Genomic DNA, 21,204 nt, shown 5'->3' on the forward strand with positions numbered 1-21,204 from the left:
TGCCGAGGCGTTCTGGATTCATTGGAGTCGTCTAAGGGGCTTGGCTGTTGTTCCTGAGTAGAGGGCGTTCCCGTAGTCGAGTCTGCTGGTGATGAGGGCATGGGTGACGGTTTTCCTTGTGTCAGGAGGGATCCATTTGAAGATCCTGCGGAGCATGCGGAGGGTGTTGAAGCAGGACGCGGAGACGGCGTTGACTTGCCTGGTCATGGAGAGGGTGGAGTCGAGGATGACCCCCAGGTTGCGTGCGTGGTCTGTTGGTTCCGGGGCTGTGCCTAGCGATGTGGGCCACCACGAGTCGTCCCAGGCTGATGGGGTGGGTCCGAGAATGAGGACCTCCGTCTTGTCTGAGTTCAGCTTCTCTGCTGTCCTTCATCCAGTCGGCTACGGCCTTCATTCCTCTGTGGAGGTTGGCTTTGGCGGTGTGGGGGTCTTCGGTGAGGGATATGACCAGCTGGGTGTCGTCGGCGTAGGAGATGATGTTGAGGTTATGTTGTCGAGCGACGTGGGCGAGCGGTGCCATGTAGATATTGAACAGCGTCGGGCTGAGGGAGGATCCCTGTGGGACGCCGCAGATGATCTCGGTGGGTTTCGAGTGGAAGGGTGGGAGGCGGACGCTCTGGGTGCTGCCGGAGAGGAAGGACGTCCTCCAGGCCAGGGCCTTCTCTTGAATTCCGGCGTCATGGAGGCGTGTTGATAGGGTGCGGTGGAAGACTGTGTCAAAGGCTGCTGATAGGTCCAGGAGGATGAGGGCGGCTGTTTCTCCTTTGTCCATCAGGATCTTGATGTCATCGGTGGCGGCGATGAGGGTGGTCTCGGTGCTGTGGTTGCTGCGAAAGCCGGATTGGGAGGGGTCCAGGATGTTGTTGTCTTCGAGGTAGCGGGTTAGTTGTTTGTTGACAATCTTCTCTGTCACTTTCGCCGGGAACGGGAGCGGGGAGATGGGCCGGAAGTTCTTGAGGTCCTTGGGGTCCGCCTTGGGCTTCTTCAGAAGGGCGTTGATCTTGGCGTGCTTCCAGCTTTCTGGGAAGGTGGCTGTCTAGAAGGAACTGTTGATTGTTTTTCGGAGGTGGGGTGCGATGGTTGCGCTGGCTTTGTTGAAGACGTGGTGAGGGCAGGGGTTGGATGGGGATCCGGAGTGGATGGAGTTCATGATTTTGATGGTGTCTTCGTCGCTGACGTTGGACCAGGCGGTCAGGCGGCTGGTGCGGGTGGTAGTCGCAGGGGTGGTGAACTCAGTGGTGGGTGCGGGGGTGTTGGAGTTGAAGCTGTCGTGGATGCCGGCGATCTTGCGGTGAAAGAAGTATGCCAGGGAGTCGCACAGGTCTTGTGATGGTGGGATGTCGTTGGTGTTAGAGCTGGGGTTGGAGAGTTCTTTCAGTATGCTGAAGAGCTCTTTGGTGTTGTGCGCATTGTTGTCTAAGCGGTCCTCTTGGCGGTCCTCTTGGCGGTCCTGATGAGTTGGTGGTGTCTGCGGGTGGCGCTTTTGTGGGCTGTCCGGTTGACAGGTGTTCGGTCGTGGAGGCATTTCTTCTCCAGCCTCCAACAGGTGCGCCTGGAGATCCGGAGGTCCTCGGTGAACCAAGCGGCTTTCTTGTTGGTGTGGTTGGTTGTGGAGGGCTTGAGGGGGGCGAGGGTGTCAGCGCAGTCGTTGATCCACTGTTTGAGGTTGGAAGCGGCGGTGTCTGGGTCGGTGGGGTCGGCAGGTGGTCTAAGGGCGAGGGTGGTAGTCAGTTGGTCCTCGGTGATCTTGCCCCAGCAGCGGCGTGGCATCTGTTGGGTGCGGTGGTGAGTGGCGGGTTTCCTGAAGGTGAAGTGGACACATCTGTGGTCGGTCCAGTGGGGCTCGGTGGTGTGGTTGAAGGAGACGTGGGGGCTGGTGGAGAAGATGGGGTCCAGTGTGTGTCCAGCGGCGTGGGTGGGTGCCGTCACGAGCTGTTTGAGTCCGAGGGTGGCGATCAGGGCGGTGGAGTTGGCGTTGTTGTTATTCTCGAGGTGGAAGTTCAGGTCCCCGAGGAGGATGTAGTCCGTAGAGGCGAGGGCGTGGGTGCTGACGAGGTCGGTGATGGCGTCGCTGAACTGTGGTCGTGGTCCGGGAGGTCTGTAGACGAGTGTTCCTCTGAAGGTGGTGTTGGGGTTGGTGTGGATCTGGAAGTGCATATGCTCGGCGGTGGTGAGGGTGTCGTCGGTGTTGGTCGAGACTCTGATGGTGTCCTTGTGGACGATGGCGATTCCCCCTCCCACTCCGTTGGTGCGGTCTCTGCGGGAGATCTTTTAGCCATGTGGGATGGCTATGGCGATGTCTGGTGCTGAGGTGGCGTTCAGCCAGGTCTCCGTCAGGAAGGCGACGTCGGGAGCGGTGGAGTGTAGGAGCTCACAGAGTTCGATGGCGTGCCTGCGAGCGGAGCGGGTGTTGAGGAGGAGGCAGCGGAGGTGGTTGGGTTCTGTGGTTGGTGGTTTGGTGGGCTGGATGCTGGTGAATCTGCAGTTCCGGCAGGTGAAGGGTCCTTGGGTGTGCTTCGGGGTGGCTTGGTAGCAGGGGGGGTCTCGTCCGGTGTTGAGTGCGTGGAAGGTGCTGGAGTCGTAGTGTGGTCTGGCGTTGCGGGGGGTGCGAGGTCCAGGGGTTCTGGCGCTGGGTGCGGTCCAGGAGCGTACGGGCGCAGACGGGCTTGCCTTTGTTGCGCCTTTGGTGCGCCAGCGGCGCGCCCGCTGCACGCGTCCGCTGCACGCTTGTTGTGCGGCCTCCATAAGAGGCGAAGTGGGAGGGAGGAGCAGCTGGGAGGCGGGAGCAGGGTGGCCAATGGGCGAGGGCGTGAACCACAGGGAAGGGGGCGGGGCCGCGGGGGAGCAGCGGCGGGAAGCGGGGGCCGGGCACAGAGGGCAGGGGCGCAAGGAGCGCCAGAGAGGGCAAAACGCACAAATACAAAGGGATTACAATGAAGAAATGTACAAAGAAAATAACAAGTGAAGCAGCAATACAGTGGGGCGCACAGGGAAACCAGGAGACCCCAGACACCGGAGGCCGGGGGCGAACCCTCGGCGGCGGCGGTGCGGAGGGCAGAGACTCTGGACTCGGGCAGCTACGGAGAGATACAGGGAGCCATGCGGCGTGGGGGGGTGACCTGGGGTCAGGTCACGCTTACTCTCGCCGTGCGGCCTCCATAAGAGGCCAAGTGGGAGGGAGGAGCAGCTGGGAGGCGGGAGCCGGGTGGCCAATAGGCGAGGGCGAGGGCGTGAACCACAGGGAAGGGGGCGGGCCGCGGGGGAGCAGCGGCGGGAAGCCGGGGTCGGGCACAGAGGTCAGGGGCGCAAGGAGCGCCAGAGAGGGCAAAACGCACAAATACAAAGTGATTACAATGAAGAAATGTACAAAGAAAATAAGAAGTGAAGCAGCAATACAGTGGGGCGCACAGGGAAACCAGGAGACCCCAGACACCGGAGGCCGGGGGCGAACCCTCGGCGGCGGCGGTGCGGAGGGCAGAGACTCGGGACTCGGGCAGCTACGGAGAGATACAGGGAGCCGTGCGGCGTGAGGGGGTGACCTGGGGTCAGGTCACGCTTACTCTCGCCGTGCGGCCTCCATAAGAGGCCAAGTGGGAGGGAGGAGCAGCTGGGAGGCGGGAGCCGGGTGGCCAATAGGCGAGGGCGAGGGCGTGAACCACGGGAAGGGGGCGGGCCGCGGGGGAGCAGCGGCGGGAAGCCGGGGTCGGGCACAGAGGTCAGGGGCGCAAGGAGCGCCAGAGAGGGCAAAACGCACAAATACAAAGTGATTACAATGAAGAAATGTACAAAGAAAATAAGAAGTGAAGCAGCAATACAGCGGGGCGCACAGGGAAACCAGGAGACCCCAGATACCGGAGGCCGGGGGGGAACCCGCGGCGTCGGCGGTGTGGAGGGCAGAGACTCGCACAGCTACTGAGAGCTACAGGGAGCCGTGCGGCGTGGGGGGGTGCCCAATTGGGTGACCAATGGACGGGGCAAATTATATTTTACCCGGAGCAATGGAAATCTTTGTGTCTTTGCTGCACAAACATGGTGGCCCCTTATCTGACCTGCTACTCTGTGCCTCAGATGAGTGTCCCATTAGTACGGCTAGTAGCTGGCCAATTAAATGCAATTAGGTTTTATCAAATTACATACTGTTAATAGACTGCTTTCGGTCTCAGATGATACCATTGAAGCTCTGTGAGCGAACAGATAAAGTGCTGCTGGAGGCAGGGACTCAACGCAACACGATATGGCATGTGCAATAGTAATCACACAACGAATTGCTCTCACTTTCAGTACAAGCCATTGTCAATGCATCAGTTGTATATTTGTTATGGTGTTAAGATCCTCAAGGAGGAGAACCAGGGAGTGGCCACAGGGCTTGGCTGTATTTACTGTATTTAGCTATATATCACTGGTGTTCTATGGCACTCCAGGAGAACTAATGCCCTGCTGAGTATGTAAATGACTTACATTTACATTCAATGTATGTAAATGTATTTGATTTTGATATTCTTAAGTTCCGGAATGGCTCCCACCTCCTGAGCTTCCTTTCTACACCCTTCCACATACACACCGAAGGCGGATAATGTGCATACCTGTGTGCGTCCTCATATGTTTTTAAAATATGTATATTTGTTGGGGTCTCTTCCGACAGGTTTGTATGGAGTACAAGGGCGAGCAAAAGGTGGGATCCTGCACCAGCGGGGCGCAGTGTAACAAGCTGCACATCTGTGGATTCTTCGTCCGGGGACAGTGTGTTTATGCAAACTGCAGCCGATCACACAACCTTTTAGCCCCCAACAACTCCCGACTGTTGCAGGCTCGTGGGATCAGCAAGGAGATGAGCCAAAACATCCATCTCATGCGCACCCACCAGTGCAAGCAGGCCCAAAGGGAGGGCAGGAAAAATAACACCAGAGGTAATGCCTACAGAGTATGAGACGGAGTACTGCTTGCTGTGTATGCTCATTTGCACCTTTCTTATGCCTGCCAATGATCATTTTAATATTCTTTCCAATGCCCCCCTTTCCCTATCCACCCTTTCAAGTCTCTCTCCTCCACTCCCTGGCGTTCCCCTCCCCTTACTCCTCTCCTTTTCTCCCCTATGCTCTCCTTTATTCTCCTCATCTCCTCACAAAGAGATATAACTGTATCAGTAGTTTAACTACAGAGTTTCGATCAGTTTACATCACATAAGTGGCCTGAGATCCACAGGAAAAACACAAAATTTGAATGAATAGGTGAAAAAGGCCATTTAAAGTTTTTGTGAAATCTGCAGAACACTGAAATGTTTACTCGCGGACATTGGAATTATGTGATTCTGCAGGCTCTGCCTTTCCTTCATAAATAATCATGTACCCAACTTTCTGTATAATCCACCACATGTTGTATGTTGGGCAAAATCAATAAAAAATGCTGTTTCTAGATTAACTTGGTCAAATTCTAATTCAAAAAAGGGACCACATGTGATGCCATGAACAGAGCTGTAGTCAGTTAAACAGATACTACTGATGTGAATTCTTTCCCCGGACAGTATTACGGTGTATGAATAAGACTATATAGTGAAATAATACTTCCACCAAAAATGCCACATTATGCTGGTAGTTTGGCACAAAAGTAGTCAGGTTCAAATTAGAGGTAATGTGTAAAGTATTTATGTAGCACTCAAACACTAATAATGTGGAGCAAACACAAGCATAATCTCAAACCAATTAATTAAAAATTAAAGTAATTTTCAATAAATAAAATGACACAAATGCCACTATAATTCGAGAAAAAGAATCAAAGATATGAATTTTTAACGTTTTCAGTAAAAATTGTGCCTAAAAGCACAAAGTGCCCACAGGGCCGGACTGGGAACCACAACCGGCCCTGGCAAAGTGCTCGGGTTGGAGGTATTTGTATTTTTATTTGTAGTTGAATTTATAGGGTGCGCAGCTACCCACAGGGGGTCTCCCGGCGCCAGTAGAAAAGTGCTTACAAATCGCAGTTGTTATTGAGGAAAGAGCCATGTTTTAAGGTCACTGCGGAATTTCATCAAAGATGGTTCGAGTTTCAATGTCACCGGAAGAGAGTTCCACAGCCTAGGGGCAACGCAAGAGAAGGAGCGTCCACCCATTCTCGTCAGTTTGAAATGCGGAATCAGTAAGTTTCCTTGGGATGAGGATCTTAGAAGGCGAGATGGAGAGTATTGTTAGACAAGAGACTGTAAGTAGGCTGGAGCCGACCCTTGTTTGATCTTATGCATAAAGCAAAGAGCTTTAAATTTGACTCGGTTTTCAATACGGAGCCAGTGAAGGTCCTTGAGAAAGGGGGAGATAGGAGATTTCCACGGGACCTTACAAAGGAGGCGGGCAGGTCTGGAGTTCTGGACAAGCTGAAGTCTCCTCTGACTCTCCAAGGTAACTCCCAGATAAAGCACATTGCCGTAGTCCATGCGAGAGGTAATCAAAGCCTGGACCACCGAGCGCCTCGTCGAGACTGGGAGCATCCATAAGATCTTCCGGAGCCACCCCAGGATGGAAAAACAGGTGGCTGCCACCTTGACCACTTGGTGACGCATGGAGAGTGAATCATCCAGAACAAAGCCAAGGTTGCGGACCTGCGTCACTGGAAGGGGTGGAGGACCCATTTCTGACGGCCAATGTGCGGGGCTCCAGAGGTGCTTATGCTTGCCCAGAATGACCACCTCCGTCTTATCTCGGTTCAGTTTCAGGAGGTTTGCCTGCATCCACTCTGCCACTCGGCTAAGTCCTAGTTTAAGAACAGATGGATTATTTGCTTCGGCCGAGGTGAGGGAGAAAAGAATCTGGGTATCATCTGCGTATGAGTAAAGGGAGAGACCAGCCTCTTCCACGATGGTTGCTAGGGGCCTCCCGTAGATATTAAAGAGCATAGGGCTCAGAGAGGACCCCTGCGGCACCCCATACGCAGATGAACGAATAGAAGAGGAAAAACCGGAAGAAACAACCTGAAATGTCCGGTGGCTTAAAAAAGAGGCCAGCCAAGCAAGGGCAGGGCCAGTCACCCCGGCCGCTGTCAGTGCTCTCAGAAGAATGGAGTGTGAGACCGTATCAAATGCGGCGCTTAAGTCTAAAAGAATAAGCGCCGAGGTCTCACCATGATCAAGGCAAGTGCTTAGGTTCTCCGTAACCCCCAGGTGGGTTGTTTCGGTGGAAAAGTGGGAGCGGAACCCTGATTGGGACGGATGTAAAAATCCTGTAGTCTCCACATGAGAAGTAAGACGTATGTTAATATACCTCACCAGGAGAACATGGGCAGCAAGGAGATGGGCCGGAAGTTGGCAAGCATCTTGGGATCTGCGCCAGGTTTTTTTAAGAGCGGAACCACCATAGCTCTTTTCCATTCATCCGGGACAATAGATTCCCGCAATGAGGAGTTCAAAAGCTCTTGAATAACTAGAAGAACATCAGGAGATAGCTGGCGAAGAATGTCCATAGGGATTGGATCCAGAGGGGAGCCTGAATTTACCTTCGCCATGCAGGCGAAAAACGAGTTTGAATCAAGCAGGGGCCTCTCTGAGATCTGCGTTTCCGGAAGTGGGGGGTCTAGTATGTCCAGAGTAGAGGAGTCAAGAGGGGACTTGGGGGAGGCCAGAGAAAGGGCGTTATAGATAGTTTCGACTTTAGATATAAAAAAGTCTGCAATTTCATTGCATTCCGCTTCCCCTAGCGCAGGTGGTGTGGGGGAGGTGTTTGAGCCTGCTAACTTCTTGACCATAGAGTAGAGAGCTTTCGGCCGGTTAATAGCCCTTTCAATAGACTCCGAGACAAAAAAGGCTTTCGCCTTTCTGCAGGCTCGATGGTATCGCCTGAGTGCTGATCGATAGATCAGTTTGTCATTAGGAGCGTAGGCTTTTCGCCGGGATCTCTCCAGATGTTTACATTCGGACTTCATTGCCTTCAGATCGTCCGTAAACCATGGGGCTGGGGCAAGATGTGGGATGGGTCGTCTAGGACGTGGCGGCAAATGGCGGTTGTTGTTAAAAGTTAGCCAGTGAGATACTTCCTGAACCAAAGAGGTGCACCTAAGTTTGGTGTCGGGGCGGGTGGCAGTGAGTGAGGCGTTAAACGCCGAAATGTTCAACCTAGTCCAGGCTCTATGGTTGGCCATGGTGCCAAAGCAGGGCATACGCTTCGCGGTTTCAGCAAGCAGAGTAAAGTGAATAGCAAAGTGGTCGGACCAATCAAGGGGGAGGGCAGGAGAGGTGCAGTCAAACAAAATGTTGGAAATGACAGGATCAAGTAGGTGGCCTGCCTGATGGGTGGGACCTCGGTTGCGCATTATTAAATTTATGGCCTCGCAGTCGGATAGGAACATTCTGCTTAAGCCATTATGCGTGTCTTCCAGATGGAGATTTAAATCTCCCAGGATGGTCGCCAAGTTCTTTGCCGGGGCCGGTTTTCGGCCGACGGCCCTGTAACAAAAACAGCCCCCAGGTGCCCAAAACCAGCCGCCACCCCTGCGGCGCACCGGGGGATTGCCCGGTGCCCGCTATGGCCAGTCCGGTCCTGAGTGCCCATATCAGTTATCTGGTCGCACTATACCAGGTCAAAGTCAAAAGGTAAGGTCGACACGATGGATCGCGGGTCAGATGCCGGTTCCAGGTTTATTCTGGTGGATAGTTACTATCTAACTTAGTCCAGTTTAATGCGAGAAGCCCTAGTCGACAAGGTAATTGGCAAGTGGGCTGAGGCTGGATTAGAAAGGGAATGTAGAAGGTGATTTGCTGAAGTTCCTGGCATTGGTCATAAAGTTGCATTGGTGGTGTAGTCGTCATCGGCACAAAGAGCTAGTCAATAATCATAACATCGAGTTGGTGGGAAACGCGGGGTGGTTATTGTTGACTTGAAGAGCTTCAGGTGGTGAGATCCAGGGTCTGTATTTAGGAAGGTTGCGTCAGCAGTTGCATGGAGGTCCTGCGCTGGTTTCGGTGAAGTCTGCTCACATTCACAAGGAGACTGAGGATGATTCCTTTTCGACACCTCTGGTTTTTCACCTGGAGTCCAGTTCTTGCAGCTTTAGGGTTGGAGGAGTACACTCTTAGCACAGTACCTGGTGGGCACCTCTTGTGATTTATGGCTCACTCCAGCAGAAGGGTTCAAGCAGGTCCAGATGGTACTGGTCAGGTGGGCAGTTGCAGGGAAGGGCATCTGTAAGCTTGTTGTGTCCCTTTAACTCAAACAGCATGTCCTTTAGCTGACCCTTAGAGTCACTTTTGGGGCTTGGGGTTCAAGGCAAGCAGATCCAGTATTCCTTCAGGCTTCAGACAGCAGGGCAGTCCTTTTTCTGAGTAACCACAGGTTCAGGAGTGTTGTATGAGAGATTCTGAGGGTGGCACTTTTACACCCATTGCCACCCCATTTGTCTAACCCTAAATTGATTCTTGTCAGTTCTTTTATTTTCCATGTTTTTGGCTCCAATCTGTCTAGGGAAATAAAGGGCAAGCAGGCCCGGATATGGGCTACATTTGCCAGTGTTTGGGCAGGTGTCTCCTGAAGACAGGAAGGGGCTAGGTGCAGCCCTCAGGCTACGCTTTGAAGTTCAGGTAGGGTTAAACACACTCTCCAGGCCATCCTGCTCAGGAGAAGAACACCTTTCCCCATACAAAGGCCCTTTTGTGCCCTGTCTAGAAGGAATACACATCATACCACGAGAGAGCCGTTATCAGTCATGAAGCCCTGGGCATTGACAGAAAGGACATTTGGTTTAGGCAGAAAAATGACAAATTTCTAAAGGTGGTAATCTGAGTAAAGTATTTTAAAATCCACATTTCCCATTTAAGAGGATTTTAAATTACAGTTCAAATAAGTGTAAAAATATAAAGCCTTCGGGCAACCGGCCACATGATAATACCGATCTTTAATTTTACTACCTTGACAGTGGATGTTCCGTCACATACACATACAGGGAAACATCAAACCCGGATTGGGCGTAGTAAAATTAAAGATTGGTATTATCATGTGGCCTGTTGCCTGAAGGCTTTATGGATTTGCAGTGTGGAGCACATAGGAAGGTCTCAATGGAATGACGATAAGAAAAGAGAAATCGATCACGTTGGAGAGCATTCATTTTTGAGATTTTTTTTAAGGCTGATTCTGAAATTGCGTCACAAAAGACGATACAGTTAAAGAATAAAATAGAGTAATCCATCTGAAGGAAACACCTCAATGCATGAATATCCACGGGTTGAAAAAATTCATCAGTATATTTTGCCCTAAAGAAGTCCTGTGAAATAGGGACGAAACGCATAGGCTGTATGTGATTTGTTGTCAAGACGCTTTTGATTACACACTTGCATGAATAAAAGGAAAGAAAAAGAACTTACGAAAAACTCTTCTTCGTTCTTTGGATATTGTTCATGTTGTCCATACATTTCACTGATCGAGTCTTTCGTGATTCTTATGTATCTCAATGAGAACTGTGGCTTTTTGTAATTCAATTAATTTGATCATATATTAAGTTAAGACGAAACGCAGTTTGTGTGCTCCTATATCTTGAGAATTTGTGTTATATATAATTCTTATATCAAGCTCAACAGCATTGTGTAAATAGCATTTTTTATTAATGTTAATATATTGCGTTGATGGCGCATACTTTCAGTGGAATCAAAACCTCTCCCATGCCGTGATTTGTGTATGTTATCACAGAGATAAAATTACACTTTTTGCTCAAACGTTTCTAATACCGACAAGAAGATAACATGATTCACCTCTTCTAAACCCTTAACACAGAGTCTGGATATTCTGCTTATGTATAAACTTTGTAAATTGCAGGGTCTGCTGGAACTATCAGCCACATGCATCAAGTGATTTAGGAATCGCAAACGGTGCGATTCGCAAAAATCGGCCGTTTGCGATTCCTAAATCACTATTTGGGATGCATCAATCAAAAACTACAAGAAATCGCTATTTTTTGAGATTTCTGAAAATGCGATTGCATTTAAGGAATCGCAATTTGCGCTTCCTCAAATGCAATGCATGACACCTAACAAAATTGCGAATTCGCAATTAGGAGGAAAAAATTACCATGAGGTTGGACCTCATGGTAATTTGCGAAAAATCTGAAAAATGCAATTTTGTGCATTTTTCAAACTGTCACGTTGTGCACACACATGCCCTTAGGGCATGTGTGTGCACAACATATGTGCATAGATTGATTTCAGGGGTGCAACAGGGTGTCCTTTGGACACCCCTGCACCCTTGAAATCGCAATCTCAATTTGCGATTAGCTAATTGCGAATCGCAAATTGAGATTGTCTTCCCATTCATTCCTATGGGCCTTTTGGCCCATAGGAATCAATGGGAAGGGATTCCTTAATTGCGATTCGCAAATTGTGAATCGCAATTAAGGAAAAATAAGGAATCGCTAAAAAAATTGCGATTTTTTGATGCATTGCCGTTTGCGATTCCTTAATTGTGATTCCTTAATTTTCGCAATTAAGGAATCGCAAACGGCAACAATGATGCATGTACCTGTATGTGATTCTGTGGCTGCAGCATTTAATGTGTTTGCTGCATTTACCCCCAAGTCCACCATTTTCTGCATAATTAGCATACTTCACCAAAACAAAAAAAACTTCCAGCTCAGACGGTTCGACCGTTACTCAAAATACTGCCCAAACGTGTTTCAGAGCAATGCAGTCCCAATGCAAAGGATCATTGATGACCTTTCAGCTGCAGATTGCTTTATTCGGGTGTTAAACTGGTACAACTGAGGCACAACTTTGCCCTCACAGTATTAGTAGGTGTTGAAATGACAAAATAATACTGTCACAGCTTAGGGCATAATATGCCGCATAATTTGCCTTTTCTTGACGTAAAATGGTGTCAACCGTGCCAGATAAATCGGTCCTCGATTGATGCATATTTTCAGTCGCCCTTGCTAATTGTGATCTGAACAACTGGTAAGGGATTTCCTAGCTGTAACCTTGAACTCTCAGCCCCAGGTCAACTTCAGTCATATATGGGAGTTATGAATTGATTCTGATTCACTGCAATATTACCTTGCTTGAACATCTATATGAGATATTAGGAAGTCAGAAAACTGCGACACTATAGTAAAAGTGCTACTTGTTGGATTGAAGCAACATGGAACCTAAATTAGAACATTTGAGAGAAACATTTGCCTGTCAGAAAGGTTTCCAAGGAACATATGTGACTTGCAGACCCGTAAAGATCTCCTAAAAACTATGTAATACTTTTAATTACCAAATCATCCATTTCCTGTAATTAAAAAACAACCCCTTTGCAAGTAATAGATCTGTGGCCAACGTGGGCCAAATAGATCACTGAACACTAAATCGACTACCTTTTGAGACCATGGGCATTCAATATATTTATTAATAACTCACTTTTTTTAGATTTAGAGAGAGTTAGGTTTAGTCATTCTATTAGATAAGGATCATGAATATTTTCTATTTATCTATCACTGAATGGATTTCTGGATCTTGTCAAAGAGAGCAAGCCAGTCGGCTGAATGTCTGACCCTGTCCAGCTCTAATCTTCAAAGACATTCTAATATCAACTTCAGCCGCCATTCCAGTCAGAACGCCCTCAACTCCGTAACAACAGGAACTTTCCCAGAAGGCTTAAAAAAGTCATAAATACACCTGTCATTAACTTGACTTGGACGGACTTCAAGACTCAAGAAAAACACACAGGCCATTCCTGGGCAACTTTTAGAAAGAGCAGCTTTCGCCCAGATGTTATAATTCATTGAAGATCATTCCATACTTCCTGACTTTCAAACTGGATTCCATCCAGGTAGAGGCACTGAATCGGCCCTGATCTCTATCTGAGATGACCTTAAAAATATCCTTGTCCATGTGTTGTATTGTCCTGAATAGTATGTGTATTCTGTCGTATTTGGGTTTCGTTTCCGCCATACATCTAATAAACAGAACCTGTTGCAGAGCTACTTTGTGGTAAATAAATAAATAATACCTCTATTTTTGAATGAATATATGAATAACAGATAGCTCAATAAATAAGAGTCAAGATTCGAGGTAGTAGGAGTTTGCAGGTTTAATACAGCATAAAGGACAGGAACAGGACAACCTGCACGGACAAGATCTGGGATGGCTAGCTAGCACAACTTTAATAACAGTGCACAAGTATATATACTAAAACAATTGCATTACAGTGAATTACAGTAGGCGGAGCAGTGGGTGTAACAAGAGGCGTATACATAGACATGTGATGTAAACGTAACAGAGTATGTCATAAATGGGGCGGAAACATGGAGGGGGCTACCTAAGGAGCTGGGACCTCTAACCTAATGGTGCGCGCAAACTGACAATGACGTGTTACTAGGAGAAGCTGGGGGCTATGAACTCTGTGCTAGGAGTAGAGACTGAAGTCTGGAGAGTCAGGGCGACATGTACCTAAACACTATCTAGTATCTGATGTTTAGAGAACATGTTGATATAAACTAAAAGTTATCGGGGTAAAGGCTAACAGACTCTAAGACTGGAGCATGCATTATTCTACATGTAGTGCGTTGAAGAATATTAAATGACCATTAAATGCAGTATTTCTCTTACATGGAGACGTAAAGGCTAGACAATGACGGAAACTATTGATGCGATTCAGTAGCTTAGGAATGCAGAGAAGGAGGGCTGGACTGATAACTAGAATCATAACATACTCTTGGCAGACTCATAGGCAGAGCCAGGCTGAACCGGGCACTGTGAGGCAGGAAGTAAGTAAAGGGTCAGGAACACAGGTGGGGGCTGTATCGCTCCTCAGCGAGGGCTCAGGAGACAGAAGCTGAATCTGGTGTCCGGGCCCTTTTGAGGCCTAGAAACGGGGACTTTTCAATGAAATAACGTGCACACTGAGAAACGTGGCAACGCAACTTTACATAGGCCTAATACTCGTAGCTTTCACGTGAACTGGAAACTGGCATACTAGTGATGGACACAACTGTAATTGCGTCTTTAATCAAACATGGGGAATACATATGCATATTAATCATGCACACATAACATAAGATGGAGGACACGTAGGGACACAGAACATGGCAAAATTTACTTTTCCACATTCCCTCCTTGTCACTACGTTTCCATCAGGAAACATCAATATTCATGATACCATCTATCATTTCATACAGTATCATTTGCTCGCCTCGAATTTTCTTGGAACTGGATTTAGAACGGGACTCGGGACTAGGAATACAAGAGGTAGCACAAATGCCGCAAATCGCAGGGCCACATTGTAAACAGAGGCAGCAACTGAATATGATCGCTACTGCAATACCTAGAAAGGATAATACTTTCCATCCCCAGGCGGAAATTATATTCCAGAACCAACCGGACCATGTCCAGGTGCCTGGATCTTGGTGTAACATATGGGCAATATTATGGAGTCTGGTAATAGCTGAATAAACAGACGGTGCGTTATTAGGAATGAAAATGCAGCAACTAGATCCGATGACTCTACATGCCCCGCCCCTATCGGCCAGTATGACGTCAAGGACGAGACGATTCTGGAGCACGACAATTCTCATAAAGGATTGTTCTTCGGTTAAGTTACCTAGAGCCGAAGTAGTCTCAATCACTACTGCTTCAAGTGTTCTGGTTAATCTACGTATCAGTTTACTATTTACAACAGTACCTAAGTAGGGGAAGACACCTTTATTGATATCTATGTATTGTTCTAGAGCAGTTTCAGTATAATCGACAATCGGGAGGTTTCTCTTGTGTCTAGTATGTACTAGGTGGGAATTCCTATGATAGTCAGGTGGGGCTAGGAAAACTGGTGGCAGTAGGAAGGCAATGTAACAGGTTCCCTCCCAATCGAGGGGCAGACGAACATATGCGGTCTGACCACAAACAAAATAAGAATGACGTGAAGCTTTGAAAATAGATTTCCCACTGTCACTATACTTGACAATAGTAGTACAATCACTGCGGCCTACATGTATGGAACCATTATTTCTGACACATAATTCGCCTTTGACTGGTAATACTGACATAGCAGGTAAGTCTGGAGTAGAATCAGACTGAACATTCAGGACCATGAAATTCGAAGAATAATTACCCAAATTATAAACTTCATTTTCTAGGTCTAACCCTGTTCTGTGGGGAAGACCTTGCTTGTCTGGAAAACATGTACTGTTAAGTAGGGACATATCATTTGAGGATGACGTTAACGTGGACCATGCTCCACACGAACCATTATGTGAAAATGGATAAGGAAAGAGTGGCAGAACTCCCTTCGGTGTCTGGAAAGGGGGGAGTCGACCACACACCCAACAATTAGTGGCATTGCTGGTCTGGTGTGAATAATGTAACATGCGGATAAAGGAATTATTACGCATAGCAAGACGATAAGATAGTTCATGAGGAGGCAGATCACTAAACGTGTGCTCTACTGTAACAGTAGAAGACTTATTTACATGAGAAACTGGAAAACACAAATAAAATGCATAACCTGTGCAGGAAATCATAATGCTAAAATATAGCAGAAAACATAAAATAATAGTGCAACTTTTAGAGTTCTCACTAACTCTCTCTCTGTAGGGGTCTATTATATACATGTCAGAAACCGGTCTAACCGTTTCACCTAGGGGAGGACTTAGACAATCAAACTGGCTGACTTATTTTACTAGACCTTAATTTAAGCTTATACTCCTGCTGCGGAGTTTTCTCTAACAGGGAGGAATCTGTATCATTGTCTTTTGCGGGACAGTCCTTAAGAATAGTACTTTGGCAGTCTTTACAATCCTCGGAAATGTTCTTGGTAACAGGTTTTAGTCCATAAAATCTTTTCACATGTGACAGGTGGACCCAGCCCTTCCTGCCTTCCAACTTGACGGCAGTACGGGTGGCCAGGAGGACCTGTTTGGGTTCCTTCCAGCGGGGCTCCAGCGGACTTGAACGATCAAAGTTCCTCACAAGAACCATCCATCCGGGAACGATTTCATGCGGTGCCACCTCGGTATTGTCTGGAAATGCGGCGGCAACCTGTGAACGACAAGAGTGTAGGGCAGACATCAAGGAAGCTAGGTAATCTGTCAGCATATTACTTGAAACATCGGTAATACTTCGGGGTCTAGGTGTACCCCACATATTAGGGGGGCGGCCGAATACGACCTCGTACGGGGACAGACCTGATCTGGAATGTGCGACCATGCGCATATAAAACAAAGCGACGGGCAGAGCTACTAGCCAGTCCACACCTTTCTCTTTACATACTTTTGCAATTCGAATTTTCAGGGTCTGATTATGTCTCTCTACGAGACCGGCTGCTTCTGGATGGCGTACACAATGAAACTTCCACTGGTACCCTAACAGAAGGGAGATGTGTTTCATGAGCTCAGATGAGAATGGCTGGCCGTTGTCAGAATATACGACTCTAGGGAGTCCGTAGCGGGGGAAAAATTCACGAACCAACTGCTTGGCAGTGGTCGCGGCTGTGTAATCTGGGACTGGATATGCCTCTGTCCACCTGGACAAAGCGCATACAACTACAAGGACATACTTGAAACCTCGACATCGCTCCATCTGAATATAATCCATCTGGAGGACTTCAAAAGGGTGGTCAGGGGGCTGGAATCCACCTTGTTCCACCGGGACACTTTTACCTGGATTAAACTGGCAACATATCATACAGGTACGGACCTTCTGCTTGGCTGCAGCTCGTAAATGCTTGTTGGACCAAATGTTCTGGATACTATCTAACATAGCTTTTTCTCCTAAGTGTGCTGGACTATGTGCGGTATTGATAATGACTTGAACCATAGAGTCGGGGAGAAACCATGTGGCTTTACCCTTCGTTACCCATCCCTGATCTGTCTGGACCCCTCCTTGTTCGGACCATTTCTTGATTTCATCGGGAGTAGCATGTAACTGGATATCTATGACATCTTGAGTAGGGTCCTTAACTGTCATACAGGTAGTTGGATCTGGAGTGTGTGTCGGTGTCTTATTAACTGGAATGTCTGGTGTCTGAGCTGTAAGCTTGGCTGTGCGATCTGCTAGATCATTACCTTGAGAAATAGTGTCAGTAACTTTCGTATGTGCTTTGCATTTCATGACGGCAATAGATGTCGGTAAGTGTATGGCATCTAACAGAGCTTGAATAAGGAGACCATGCTGAATCTTGGTTCCATGAGAAGTCATGAAACCTCTCTCCTGCCAGAGCACTCCAAAGTCGTGTACGACTCCAAATGCGTAACGTGAATCTGTGTAAATGTTAACTTTCAGGTTCCTGGCACGTATGCAGGCTTGTGTCAGAGCAACTAGCTCCGCTGCTTGAGCAGACAGGGTGTCAATACGATGTGTCTCTATAACTTCAGTGTCTGTAGTCACTGCATACGCGGCTACTAGTTCTCCTGTACTTGTTCTCATACATGAACCATCCACATAAAGTGTCAGGTCGGGATCTGGTAATGGAATATCTGTCAAGTCTTGTCTTGGCTTAGTCATAGTGTTAACTACTTCCACACAGTCGTGTGTGGCAGGATTCGAATTAACTGACGGTAACAGTGTAGCAGGATTTAAAACGTTGCAGCGTCTGATTTCTATGTGTGGCTGGAACAGTGTCAGTTCATAACCTGTTAAACGTGCAATTGTCAAGTGCTGAGTCTGTGTTCGGTTTAAAAGAACTTCCACGGAGTGTGGAACTTGTACTGTCAAGGAATGTCCTAATACTATGGAATCACTTTGTCTGATAGCTAGTGCTGTGGCTGCAACTGACTTGAGGCACGCAGGCAGAGCCTGGGCTACAGGATCTAGTGTGCTCGAAAAATAAGCACAGGGCTTGTACTGTCCTGCTTGATCTTGTGTGAGAACAGATAATGCTGTACCTTCGCGTTCAGTGACAAAAAGCGTAAAAGGCTTACTGTAGTTCGGTGTAGCTAGAACTGGAGCTTGGCATAAGGCTTTCTTTAATTCATTGAAACTAAGTGTATGTTCAGATGTCCAAGGGAGGACAGTCGATACGGCTGCCTCCTGTGTCGTTAACTGTATCAGTGGCTTAGCTAGAAATGCATACTGAGGAATCCATTGTCTGCAGTAAGAAGTGAGGCCAATAAAAGCACGTACCTCCTTCTGTGTCTTGGGCTGAGGAAGACTCGCTATTAACTGGATACGGTCAGGTGTCAACTGCCTACCCCTCTTGGACAGTAAGTGGCCTAAATAGATCACTTGCTGGACACAGAATTGAAGCTTTGAAGGGGACACCTTGTGCCCCATCTCGGCAAGGAAATACAAGACTGTAAGGGATGCTCGCTCGCAAGCACGTTCAGAACGGGCTGTGATCAGTAGATCATCGACATACTGGAGCAGGGCAGTGTCAGTTGGCATGTGAATGTTGTCTAGTTGTCTCTTAAGTGCTTGACTGTAAATACTTGGACTTTCTGTGAAACCTTGAGGAGCGCGTGTGAACATATAGCTCCTTCCATTTAAACAAAAACCGAAAAGAAACTGGCTATCTGGATGAATGGGGACACTGAAAAACGCGTTCTTGAGGTCTATGACTGTAAAAAATGTGGCTTCAGAATCAATGGCTGTCAGTAGGGAAGAGATATCTGGGACAACTGGGTACTGGGGAATAATACATTTATTGAGTTCTCGAAGGTCAATCACTAATCGATATACTGGGGGTGCATTTGGATCAGTATGTTTCATGACTGGAATGATCGGAGAATTACATACATTGGAGTCAGTTTCTACAACTACTCCTTGAGCCATGAGCTCATCAATAATTTTGGATAAGGCTGTTACAGCCTCAGGTGGCAATCTGTACTGTCTGATTCGTGGCAGGACTACACCTGGCTTGAGAGTCACACGATGGGGTGTGATTTGCATATAACCAACATCAGTTGGACCTTGTGCCCATAGATGCTGCGGAACATTAGACAATCTCGGATCAAAATCTCGTAATACATAGTGACCCTTGAAGTCACGTAAGAACAATCGTATTCCCTCTGGGGAGCAGCAAATAACTGCACCTAATTCTTTCAGTGTTTTAATACCTAACAAATTTTCTGGGCATGACTTCGTAAGTAACAGATCAGTAGTGCGGGACAATGGACCTACTTAAAGAGTAACTGGCTTTGATATCTCGTTTACAATAGGCTTTCCTGAAAATCCAAGGGAAACATTTCTAGAGCCTGAGAGCGGAGCCCCTGGAACCTCGGCGTGACTGATGGTGGTCCTACTTGCCCCTGTATCAATCAGAAACTTTCTGTCTTTCCCTAATACTTGACTGTGAACATAGGGACCCTCTTGATCTACAGGTATCTCGATGAGAGGCAAGCCTACCTCCCTCTCTAGGCTGTTTCATGAGTACGGCTGATACTCTGGATACTCGGACTGTGCATACTGGTACATCTGCTGTGTAACATGCTGTGTTGCAGCAATAGGCTGCGGTGCTGGAACTGTCTGTTGTGCATTCTGTGGCTGAGAAGCCTGTGGAACTTGTTCTTGTCTAGGCGGACGTGGTCTTTCTTTAGTCTTACCGGTGGCTATGTTGTGTTTCAGAACTGCACACTCGTTTATATAATGACCTGGCTGTTTACAATAATTGCAGGTCCCTTTAACGGGAACTGCAGGATGACTGGCTTGATTCGGACCCCTCTTCTGACTGTCTTGAGGGACAGATTGTGCAACCAGTACTTTCATTTTCGTGTCTTTCATACGTTTCCTTTCATGATCTTGCTCTTCTCTGATTCTATTCTGGTGATACTGAAGCATCTGTAACATCTGGGACGGAGTATTAGCTTGCCAGGTACTTTCGACTTTCAAAACTCGGTTCTTAACTTGTGGACTTGAATTCTCGACTAATTTAGTAACAAAGAGATGAGGGTATGACTCGCTACTTGTCTTGAGGCCACTGTTAATACTAAAGCATTTCTCAAATCTAGAATAAAAATCACTAGTGTCTTCGTCTTGTTTCTGTTTACAGGCTGAGATTGCATCCCAGTCTTCCTTTTTAGTGGCTAATAATCTTGGCAAAACTTGTAATAACAGTTCTGGTAATTCTTTACATTTCTCTCCTAGACCGGTACCTGGTACTCGTATCTTATCTTCAGCTTCTAGGACTGCCCAATCGATCTTTTTCTCTCCCACCTCCCATTCTTTTTCCTTGAGTTTTTCATATACCCCTGCGGGCAACAGGACTTTTAACATTTTAATTATATCTGGATACGTGTATTCTCCCATACGGAGCATGTCCTTTAATTCTCGGTGGAACCCTGCTGGATCTTTGTCATGACAGGGAATTAATTTCTTCATCTCTAAGAGTTCCATCTTTGTAATCGGAGTGTAAACAAACACTCGTTGCATTTCACCATCTGCTGTCCTGACTGGGTGTACTTCTCGTAACGGATTCTGTCTGTCTATGTAAAAGGGTTTACTTTCTGGGGGTGAGACATGAACAAAATGCGGGTTCAAAAACGTTCTATATTTGTGGCGCTGTTCTAGAATGACACTAATTAAATCGGTACCTAGACCTTTCCATCTATACTGGAGTAACTCGTTCAGGACATCGTGTAACGGACCTGGATCAGAATGTTGACCCTCATACAGAGTAATGAGGTGTTGGATCATATACATACCCACCAGTCGTTGCTCGGCTGGGGGCAGTTTCAGAAACATTTGTGCCACTATTTCGTCTGAAAAAGTGGTAGAATCAGTAGCCCATCGGACTGCTGATCGGGCTAGTTCTTGTTCATGCATAGTACTTAACTCACTATAACCGATTCGTGATTTCAGAATGTGATCGGTAACTTGAAATACTTGTTCTAGAGAACCTTGTTCTGGTGCTGAATGAGGAACAGTTTTCTTGTAATCTAGACGTGAACGTCGGTCGGAAAGTCTAGTTCTACCTACATACGCTATTCTAGCGGGATTCTCGTCCTCTACCTCTTCAGTAGAGTCATTTTCTTTCTCGCTTACTTGTGCTGCTTTACGTTGTTCGTGTAACTTTAGTATTTCTTTACGAATTTTCTTGTACATACTCTCTATACTACTGATAGTCTTGTGCTTACCCTCGGCTATATTATCACTCCACCTTGTCAGGATTCTCATTTCGGCCGGATCTTTAGACGGGTAATCTTGTTCTCTTATTAGACAATTAATCAGAAACTTTAATATCATGAGCTGGATCTCAGCTTTCCTTTGAGACATGGCTTCGCCAATACTTTCTGGATCATCCCCTGTACGGATGAAACGATATATTCTGTCTA

At 47.3% G+C, this 21,204-nt stretch overlaps 1 protein-coding gene across 11 annotated transcripts in view; it reads left to right on the plus strand.

Annotated features, from left to right (window-relative positions):
• LOC144807664 (protein mono-ADP-ribosyltransferase PARP12-like) overlaps positions 1–21,204 on the plus strand; it is a 393,804-nt gene that overhangs the window by 139,355 nt on the left and 233,245 nt on the right. For all 11 annotated transcript variants that reach the window (XR_013606379.1, XR_013606384.1, XM_078673300.1 and 8 more), the window contains exon 3: positions 4,643–4,907. Coding sequence is in view for 9 of the 11 variants with exons in the window: in XM_078673300.1 (XP_078529426.1) it covers positions 4,643–4,907 (265 nt within the window). In the remaining 2 variants the exon portion in view is untranslated. The remainder of the gene's footprint in view (positions 1–4,642; positions 4,908–21,204) is intronic.

Source organism: Lissotriton helveticus, chromosome 1_1 (genome assembly GCF_964261635.1).
Source record: "Lissotriton helveticus chromosome 1_1, aLisHel1.1, whole genome shotgun sequence".
In the NCBI taxonomy this organism is placed as follows: Eukaryota; Metazoa; Chordata; class Amphibia; order Caudata; family Salamandridae; genus Lissotriton; species Lissotriton helveticus.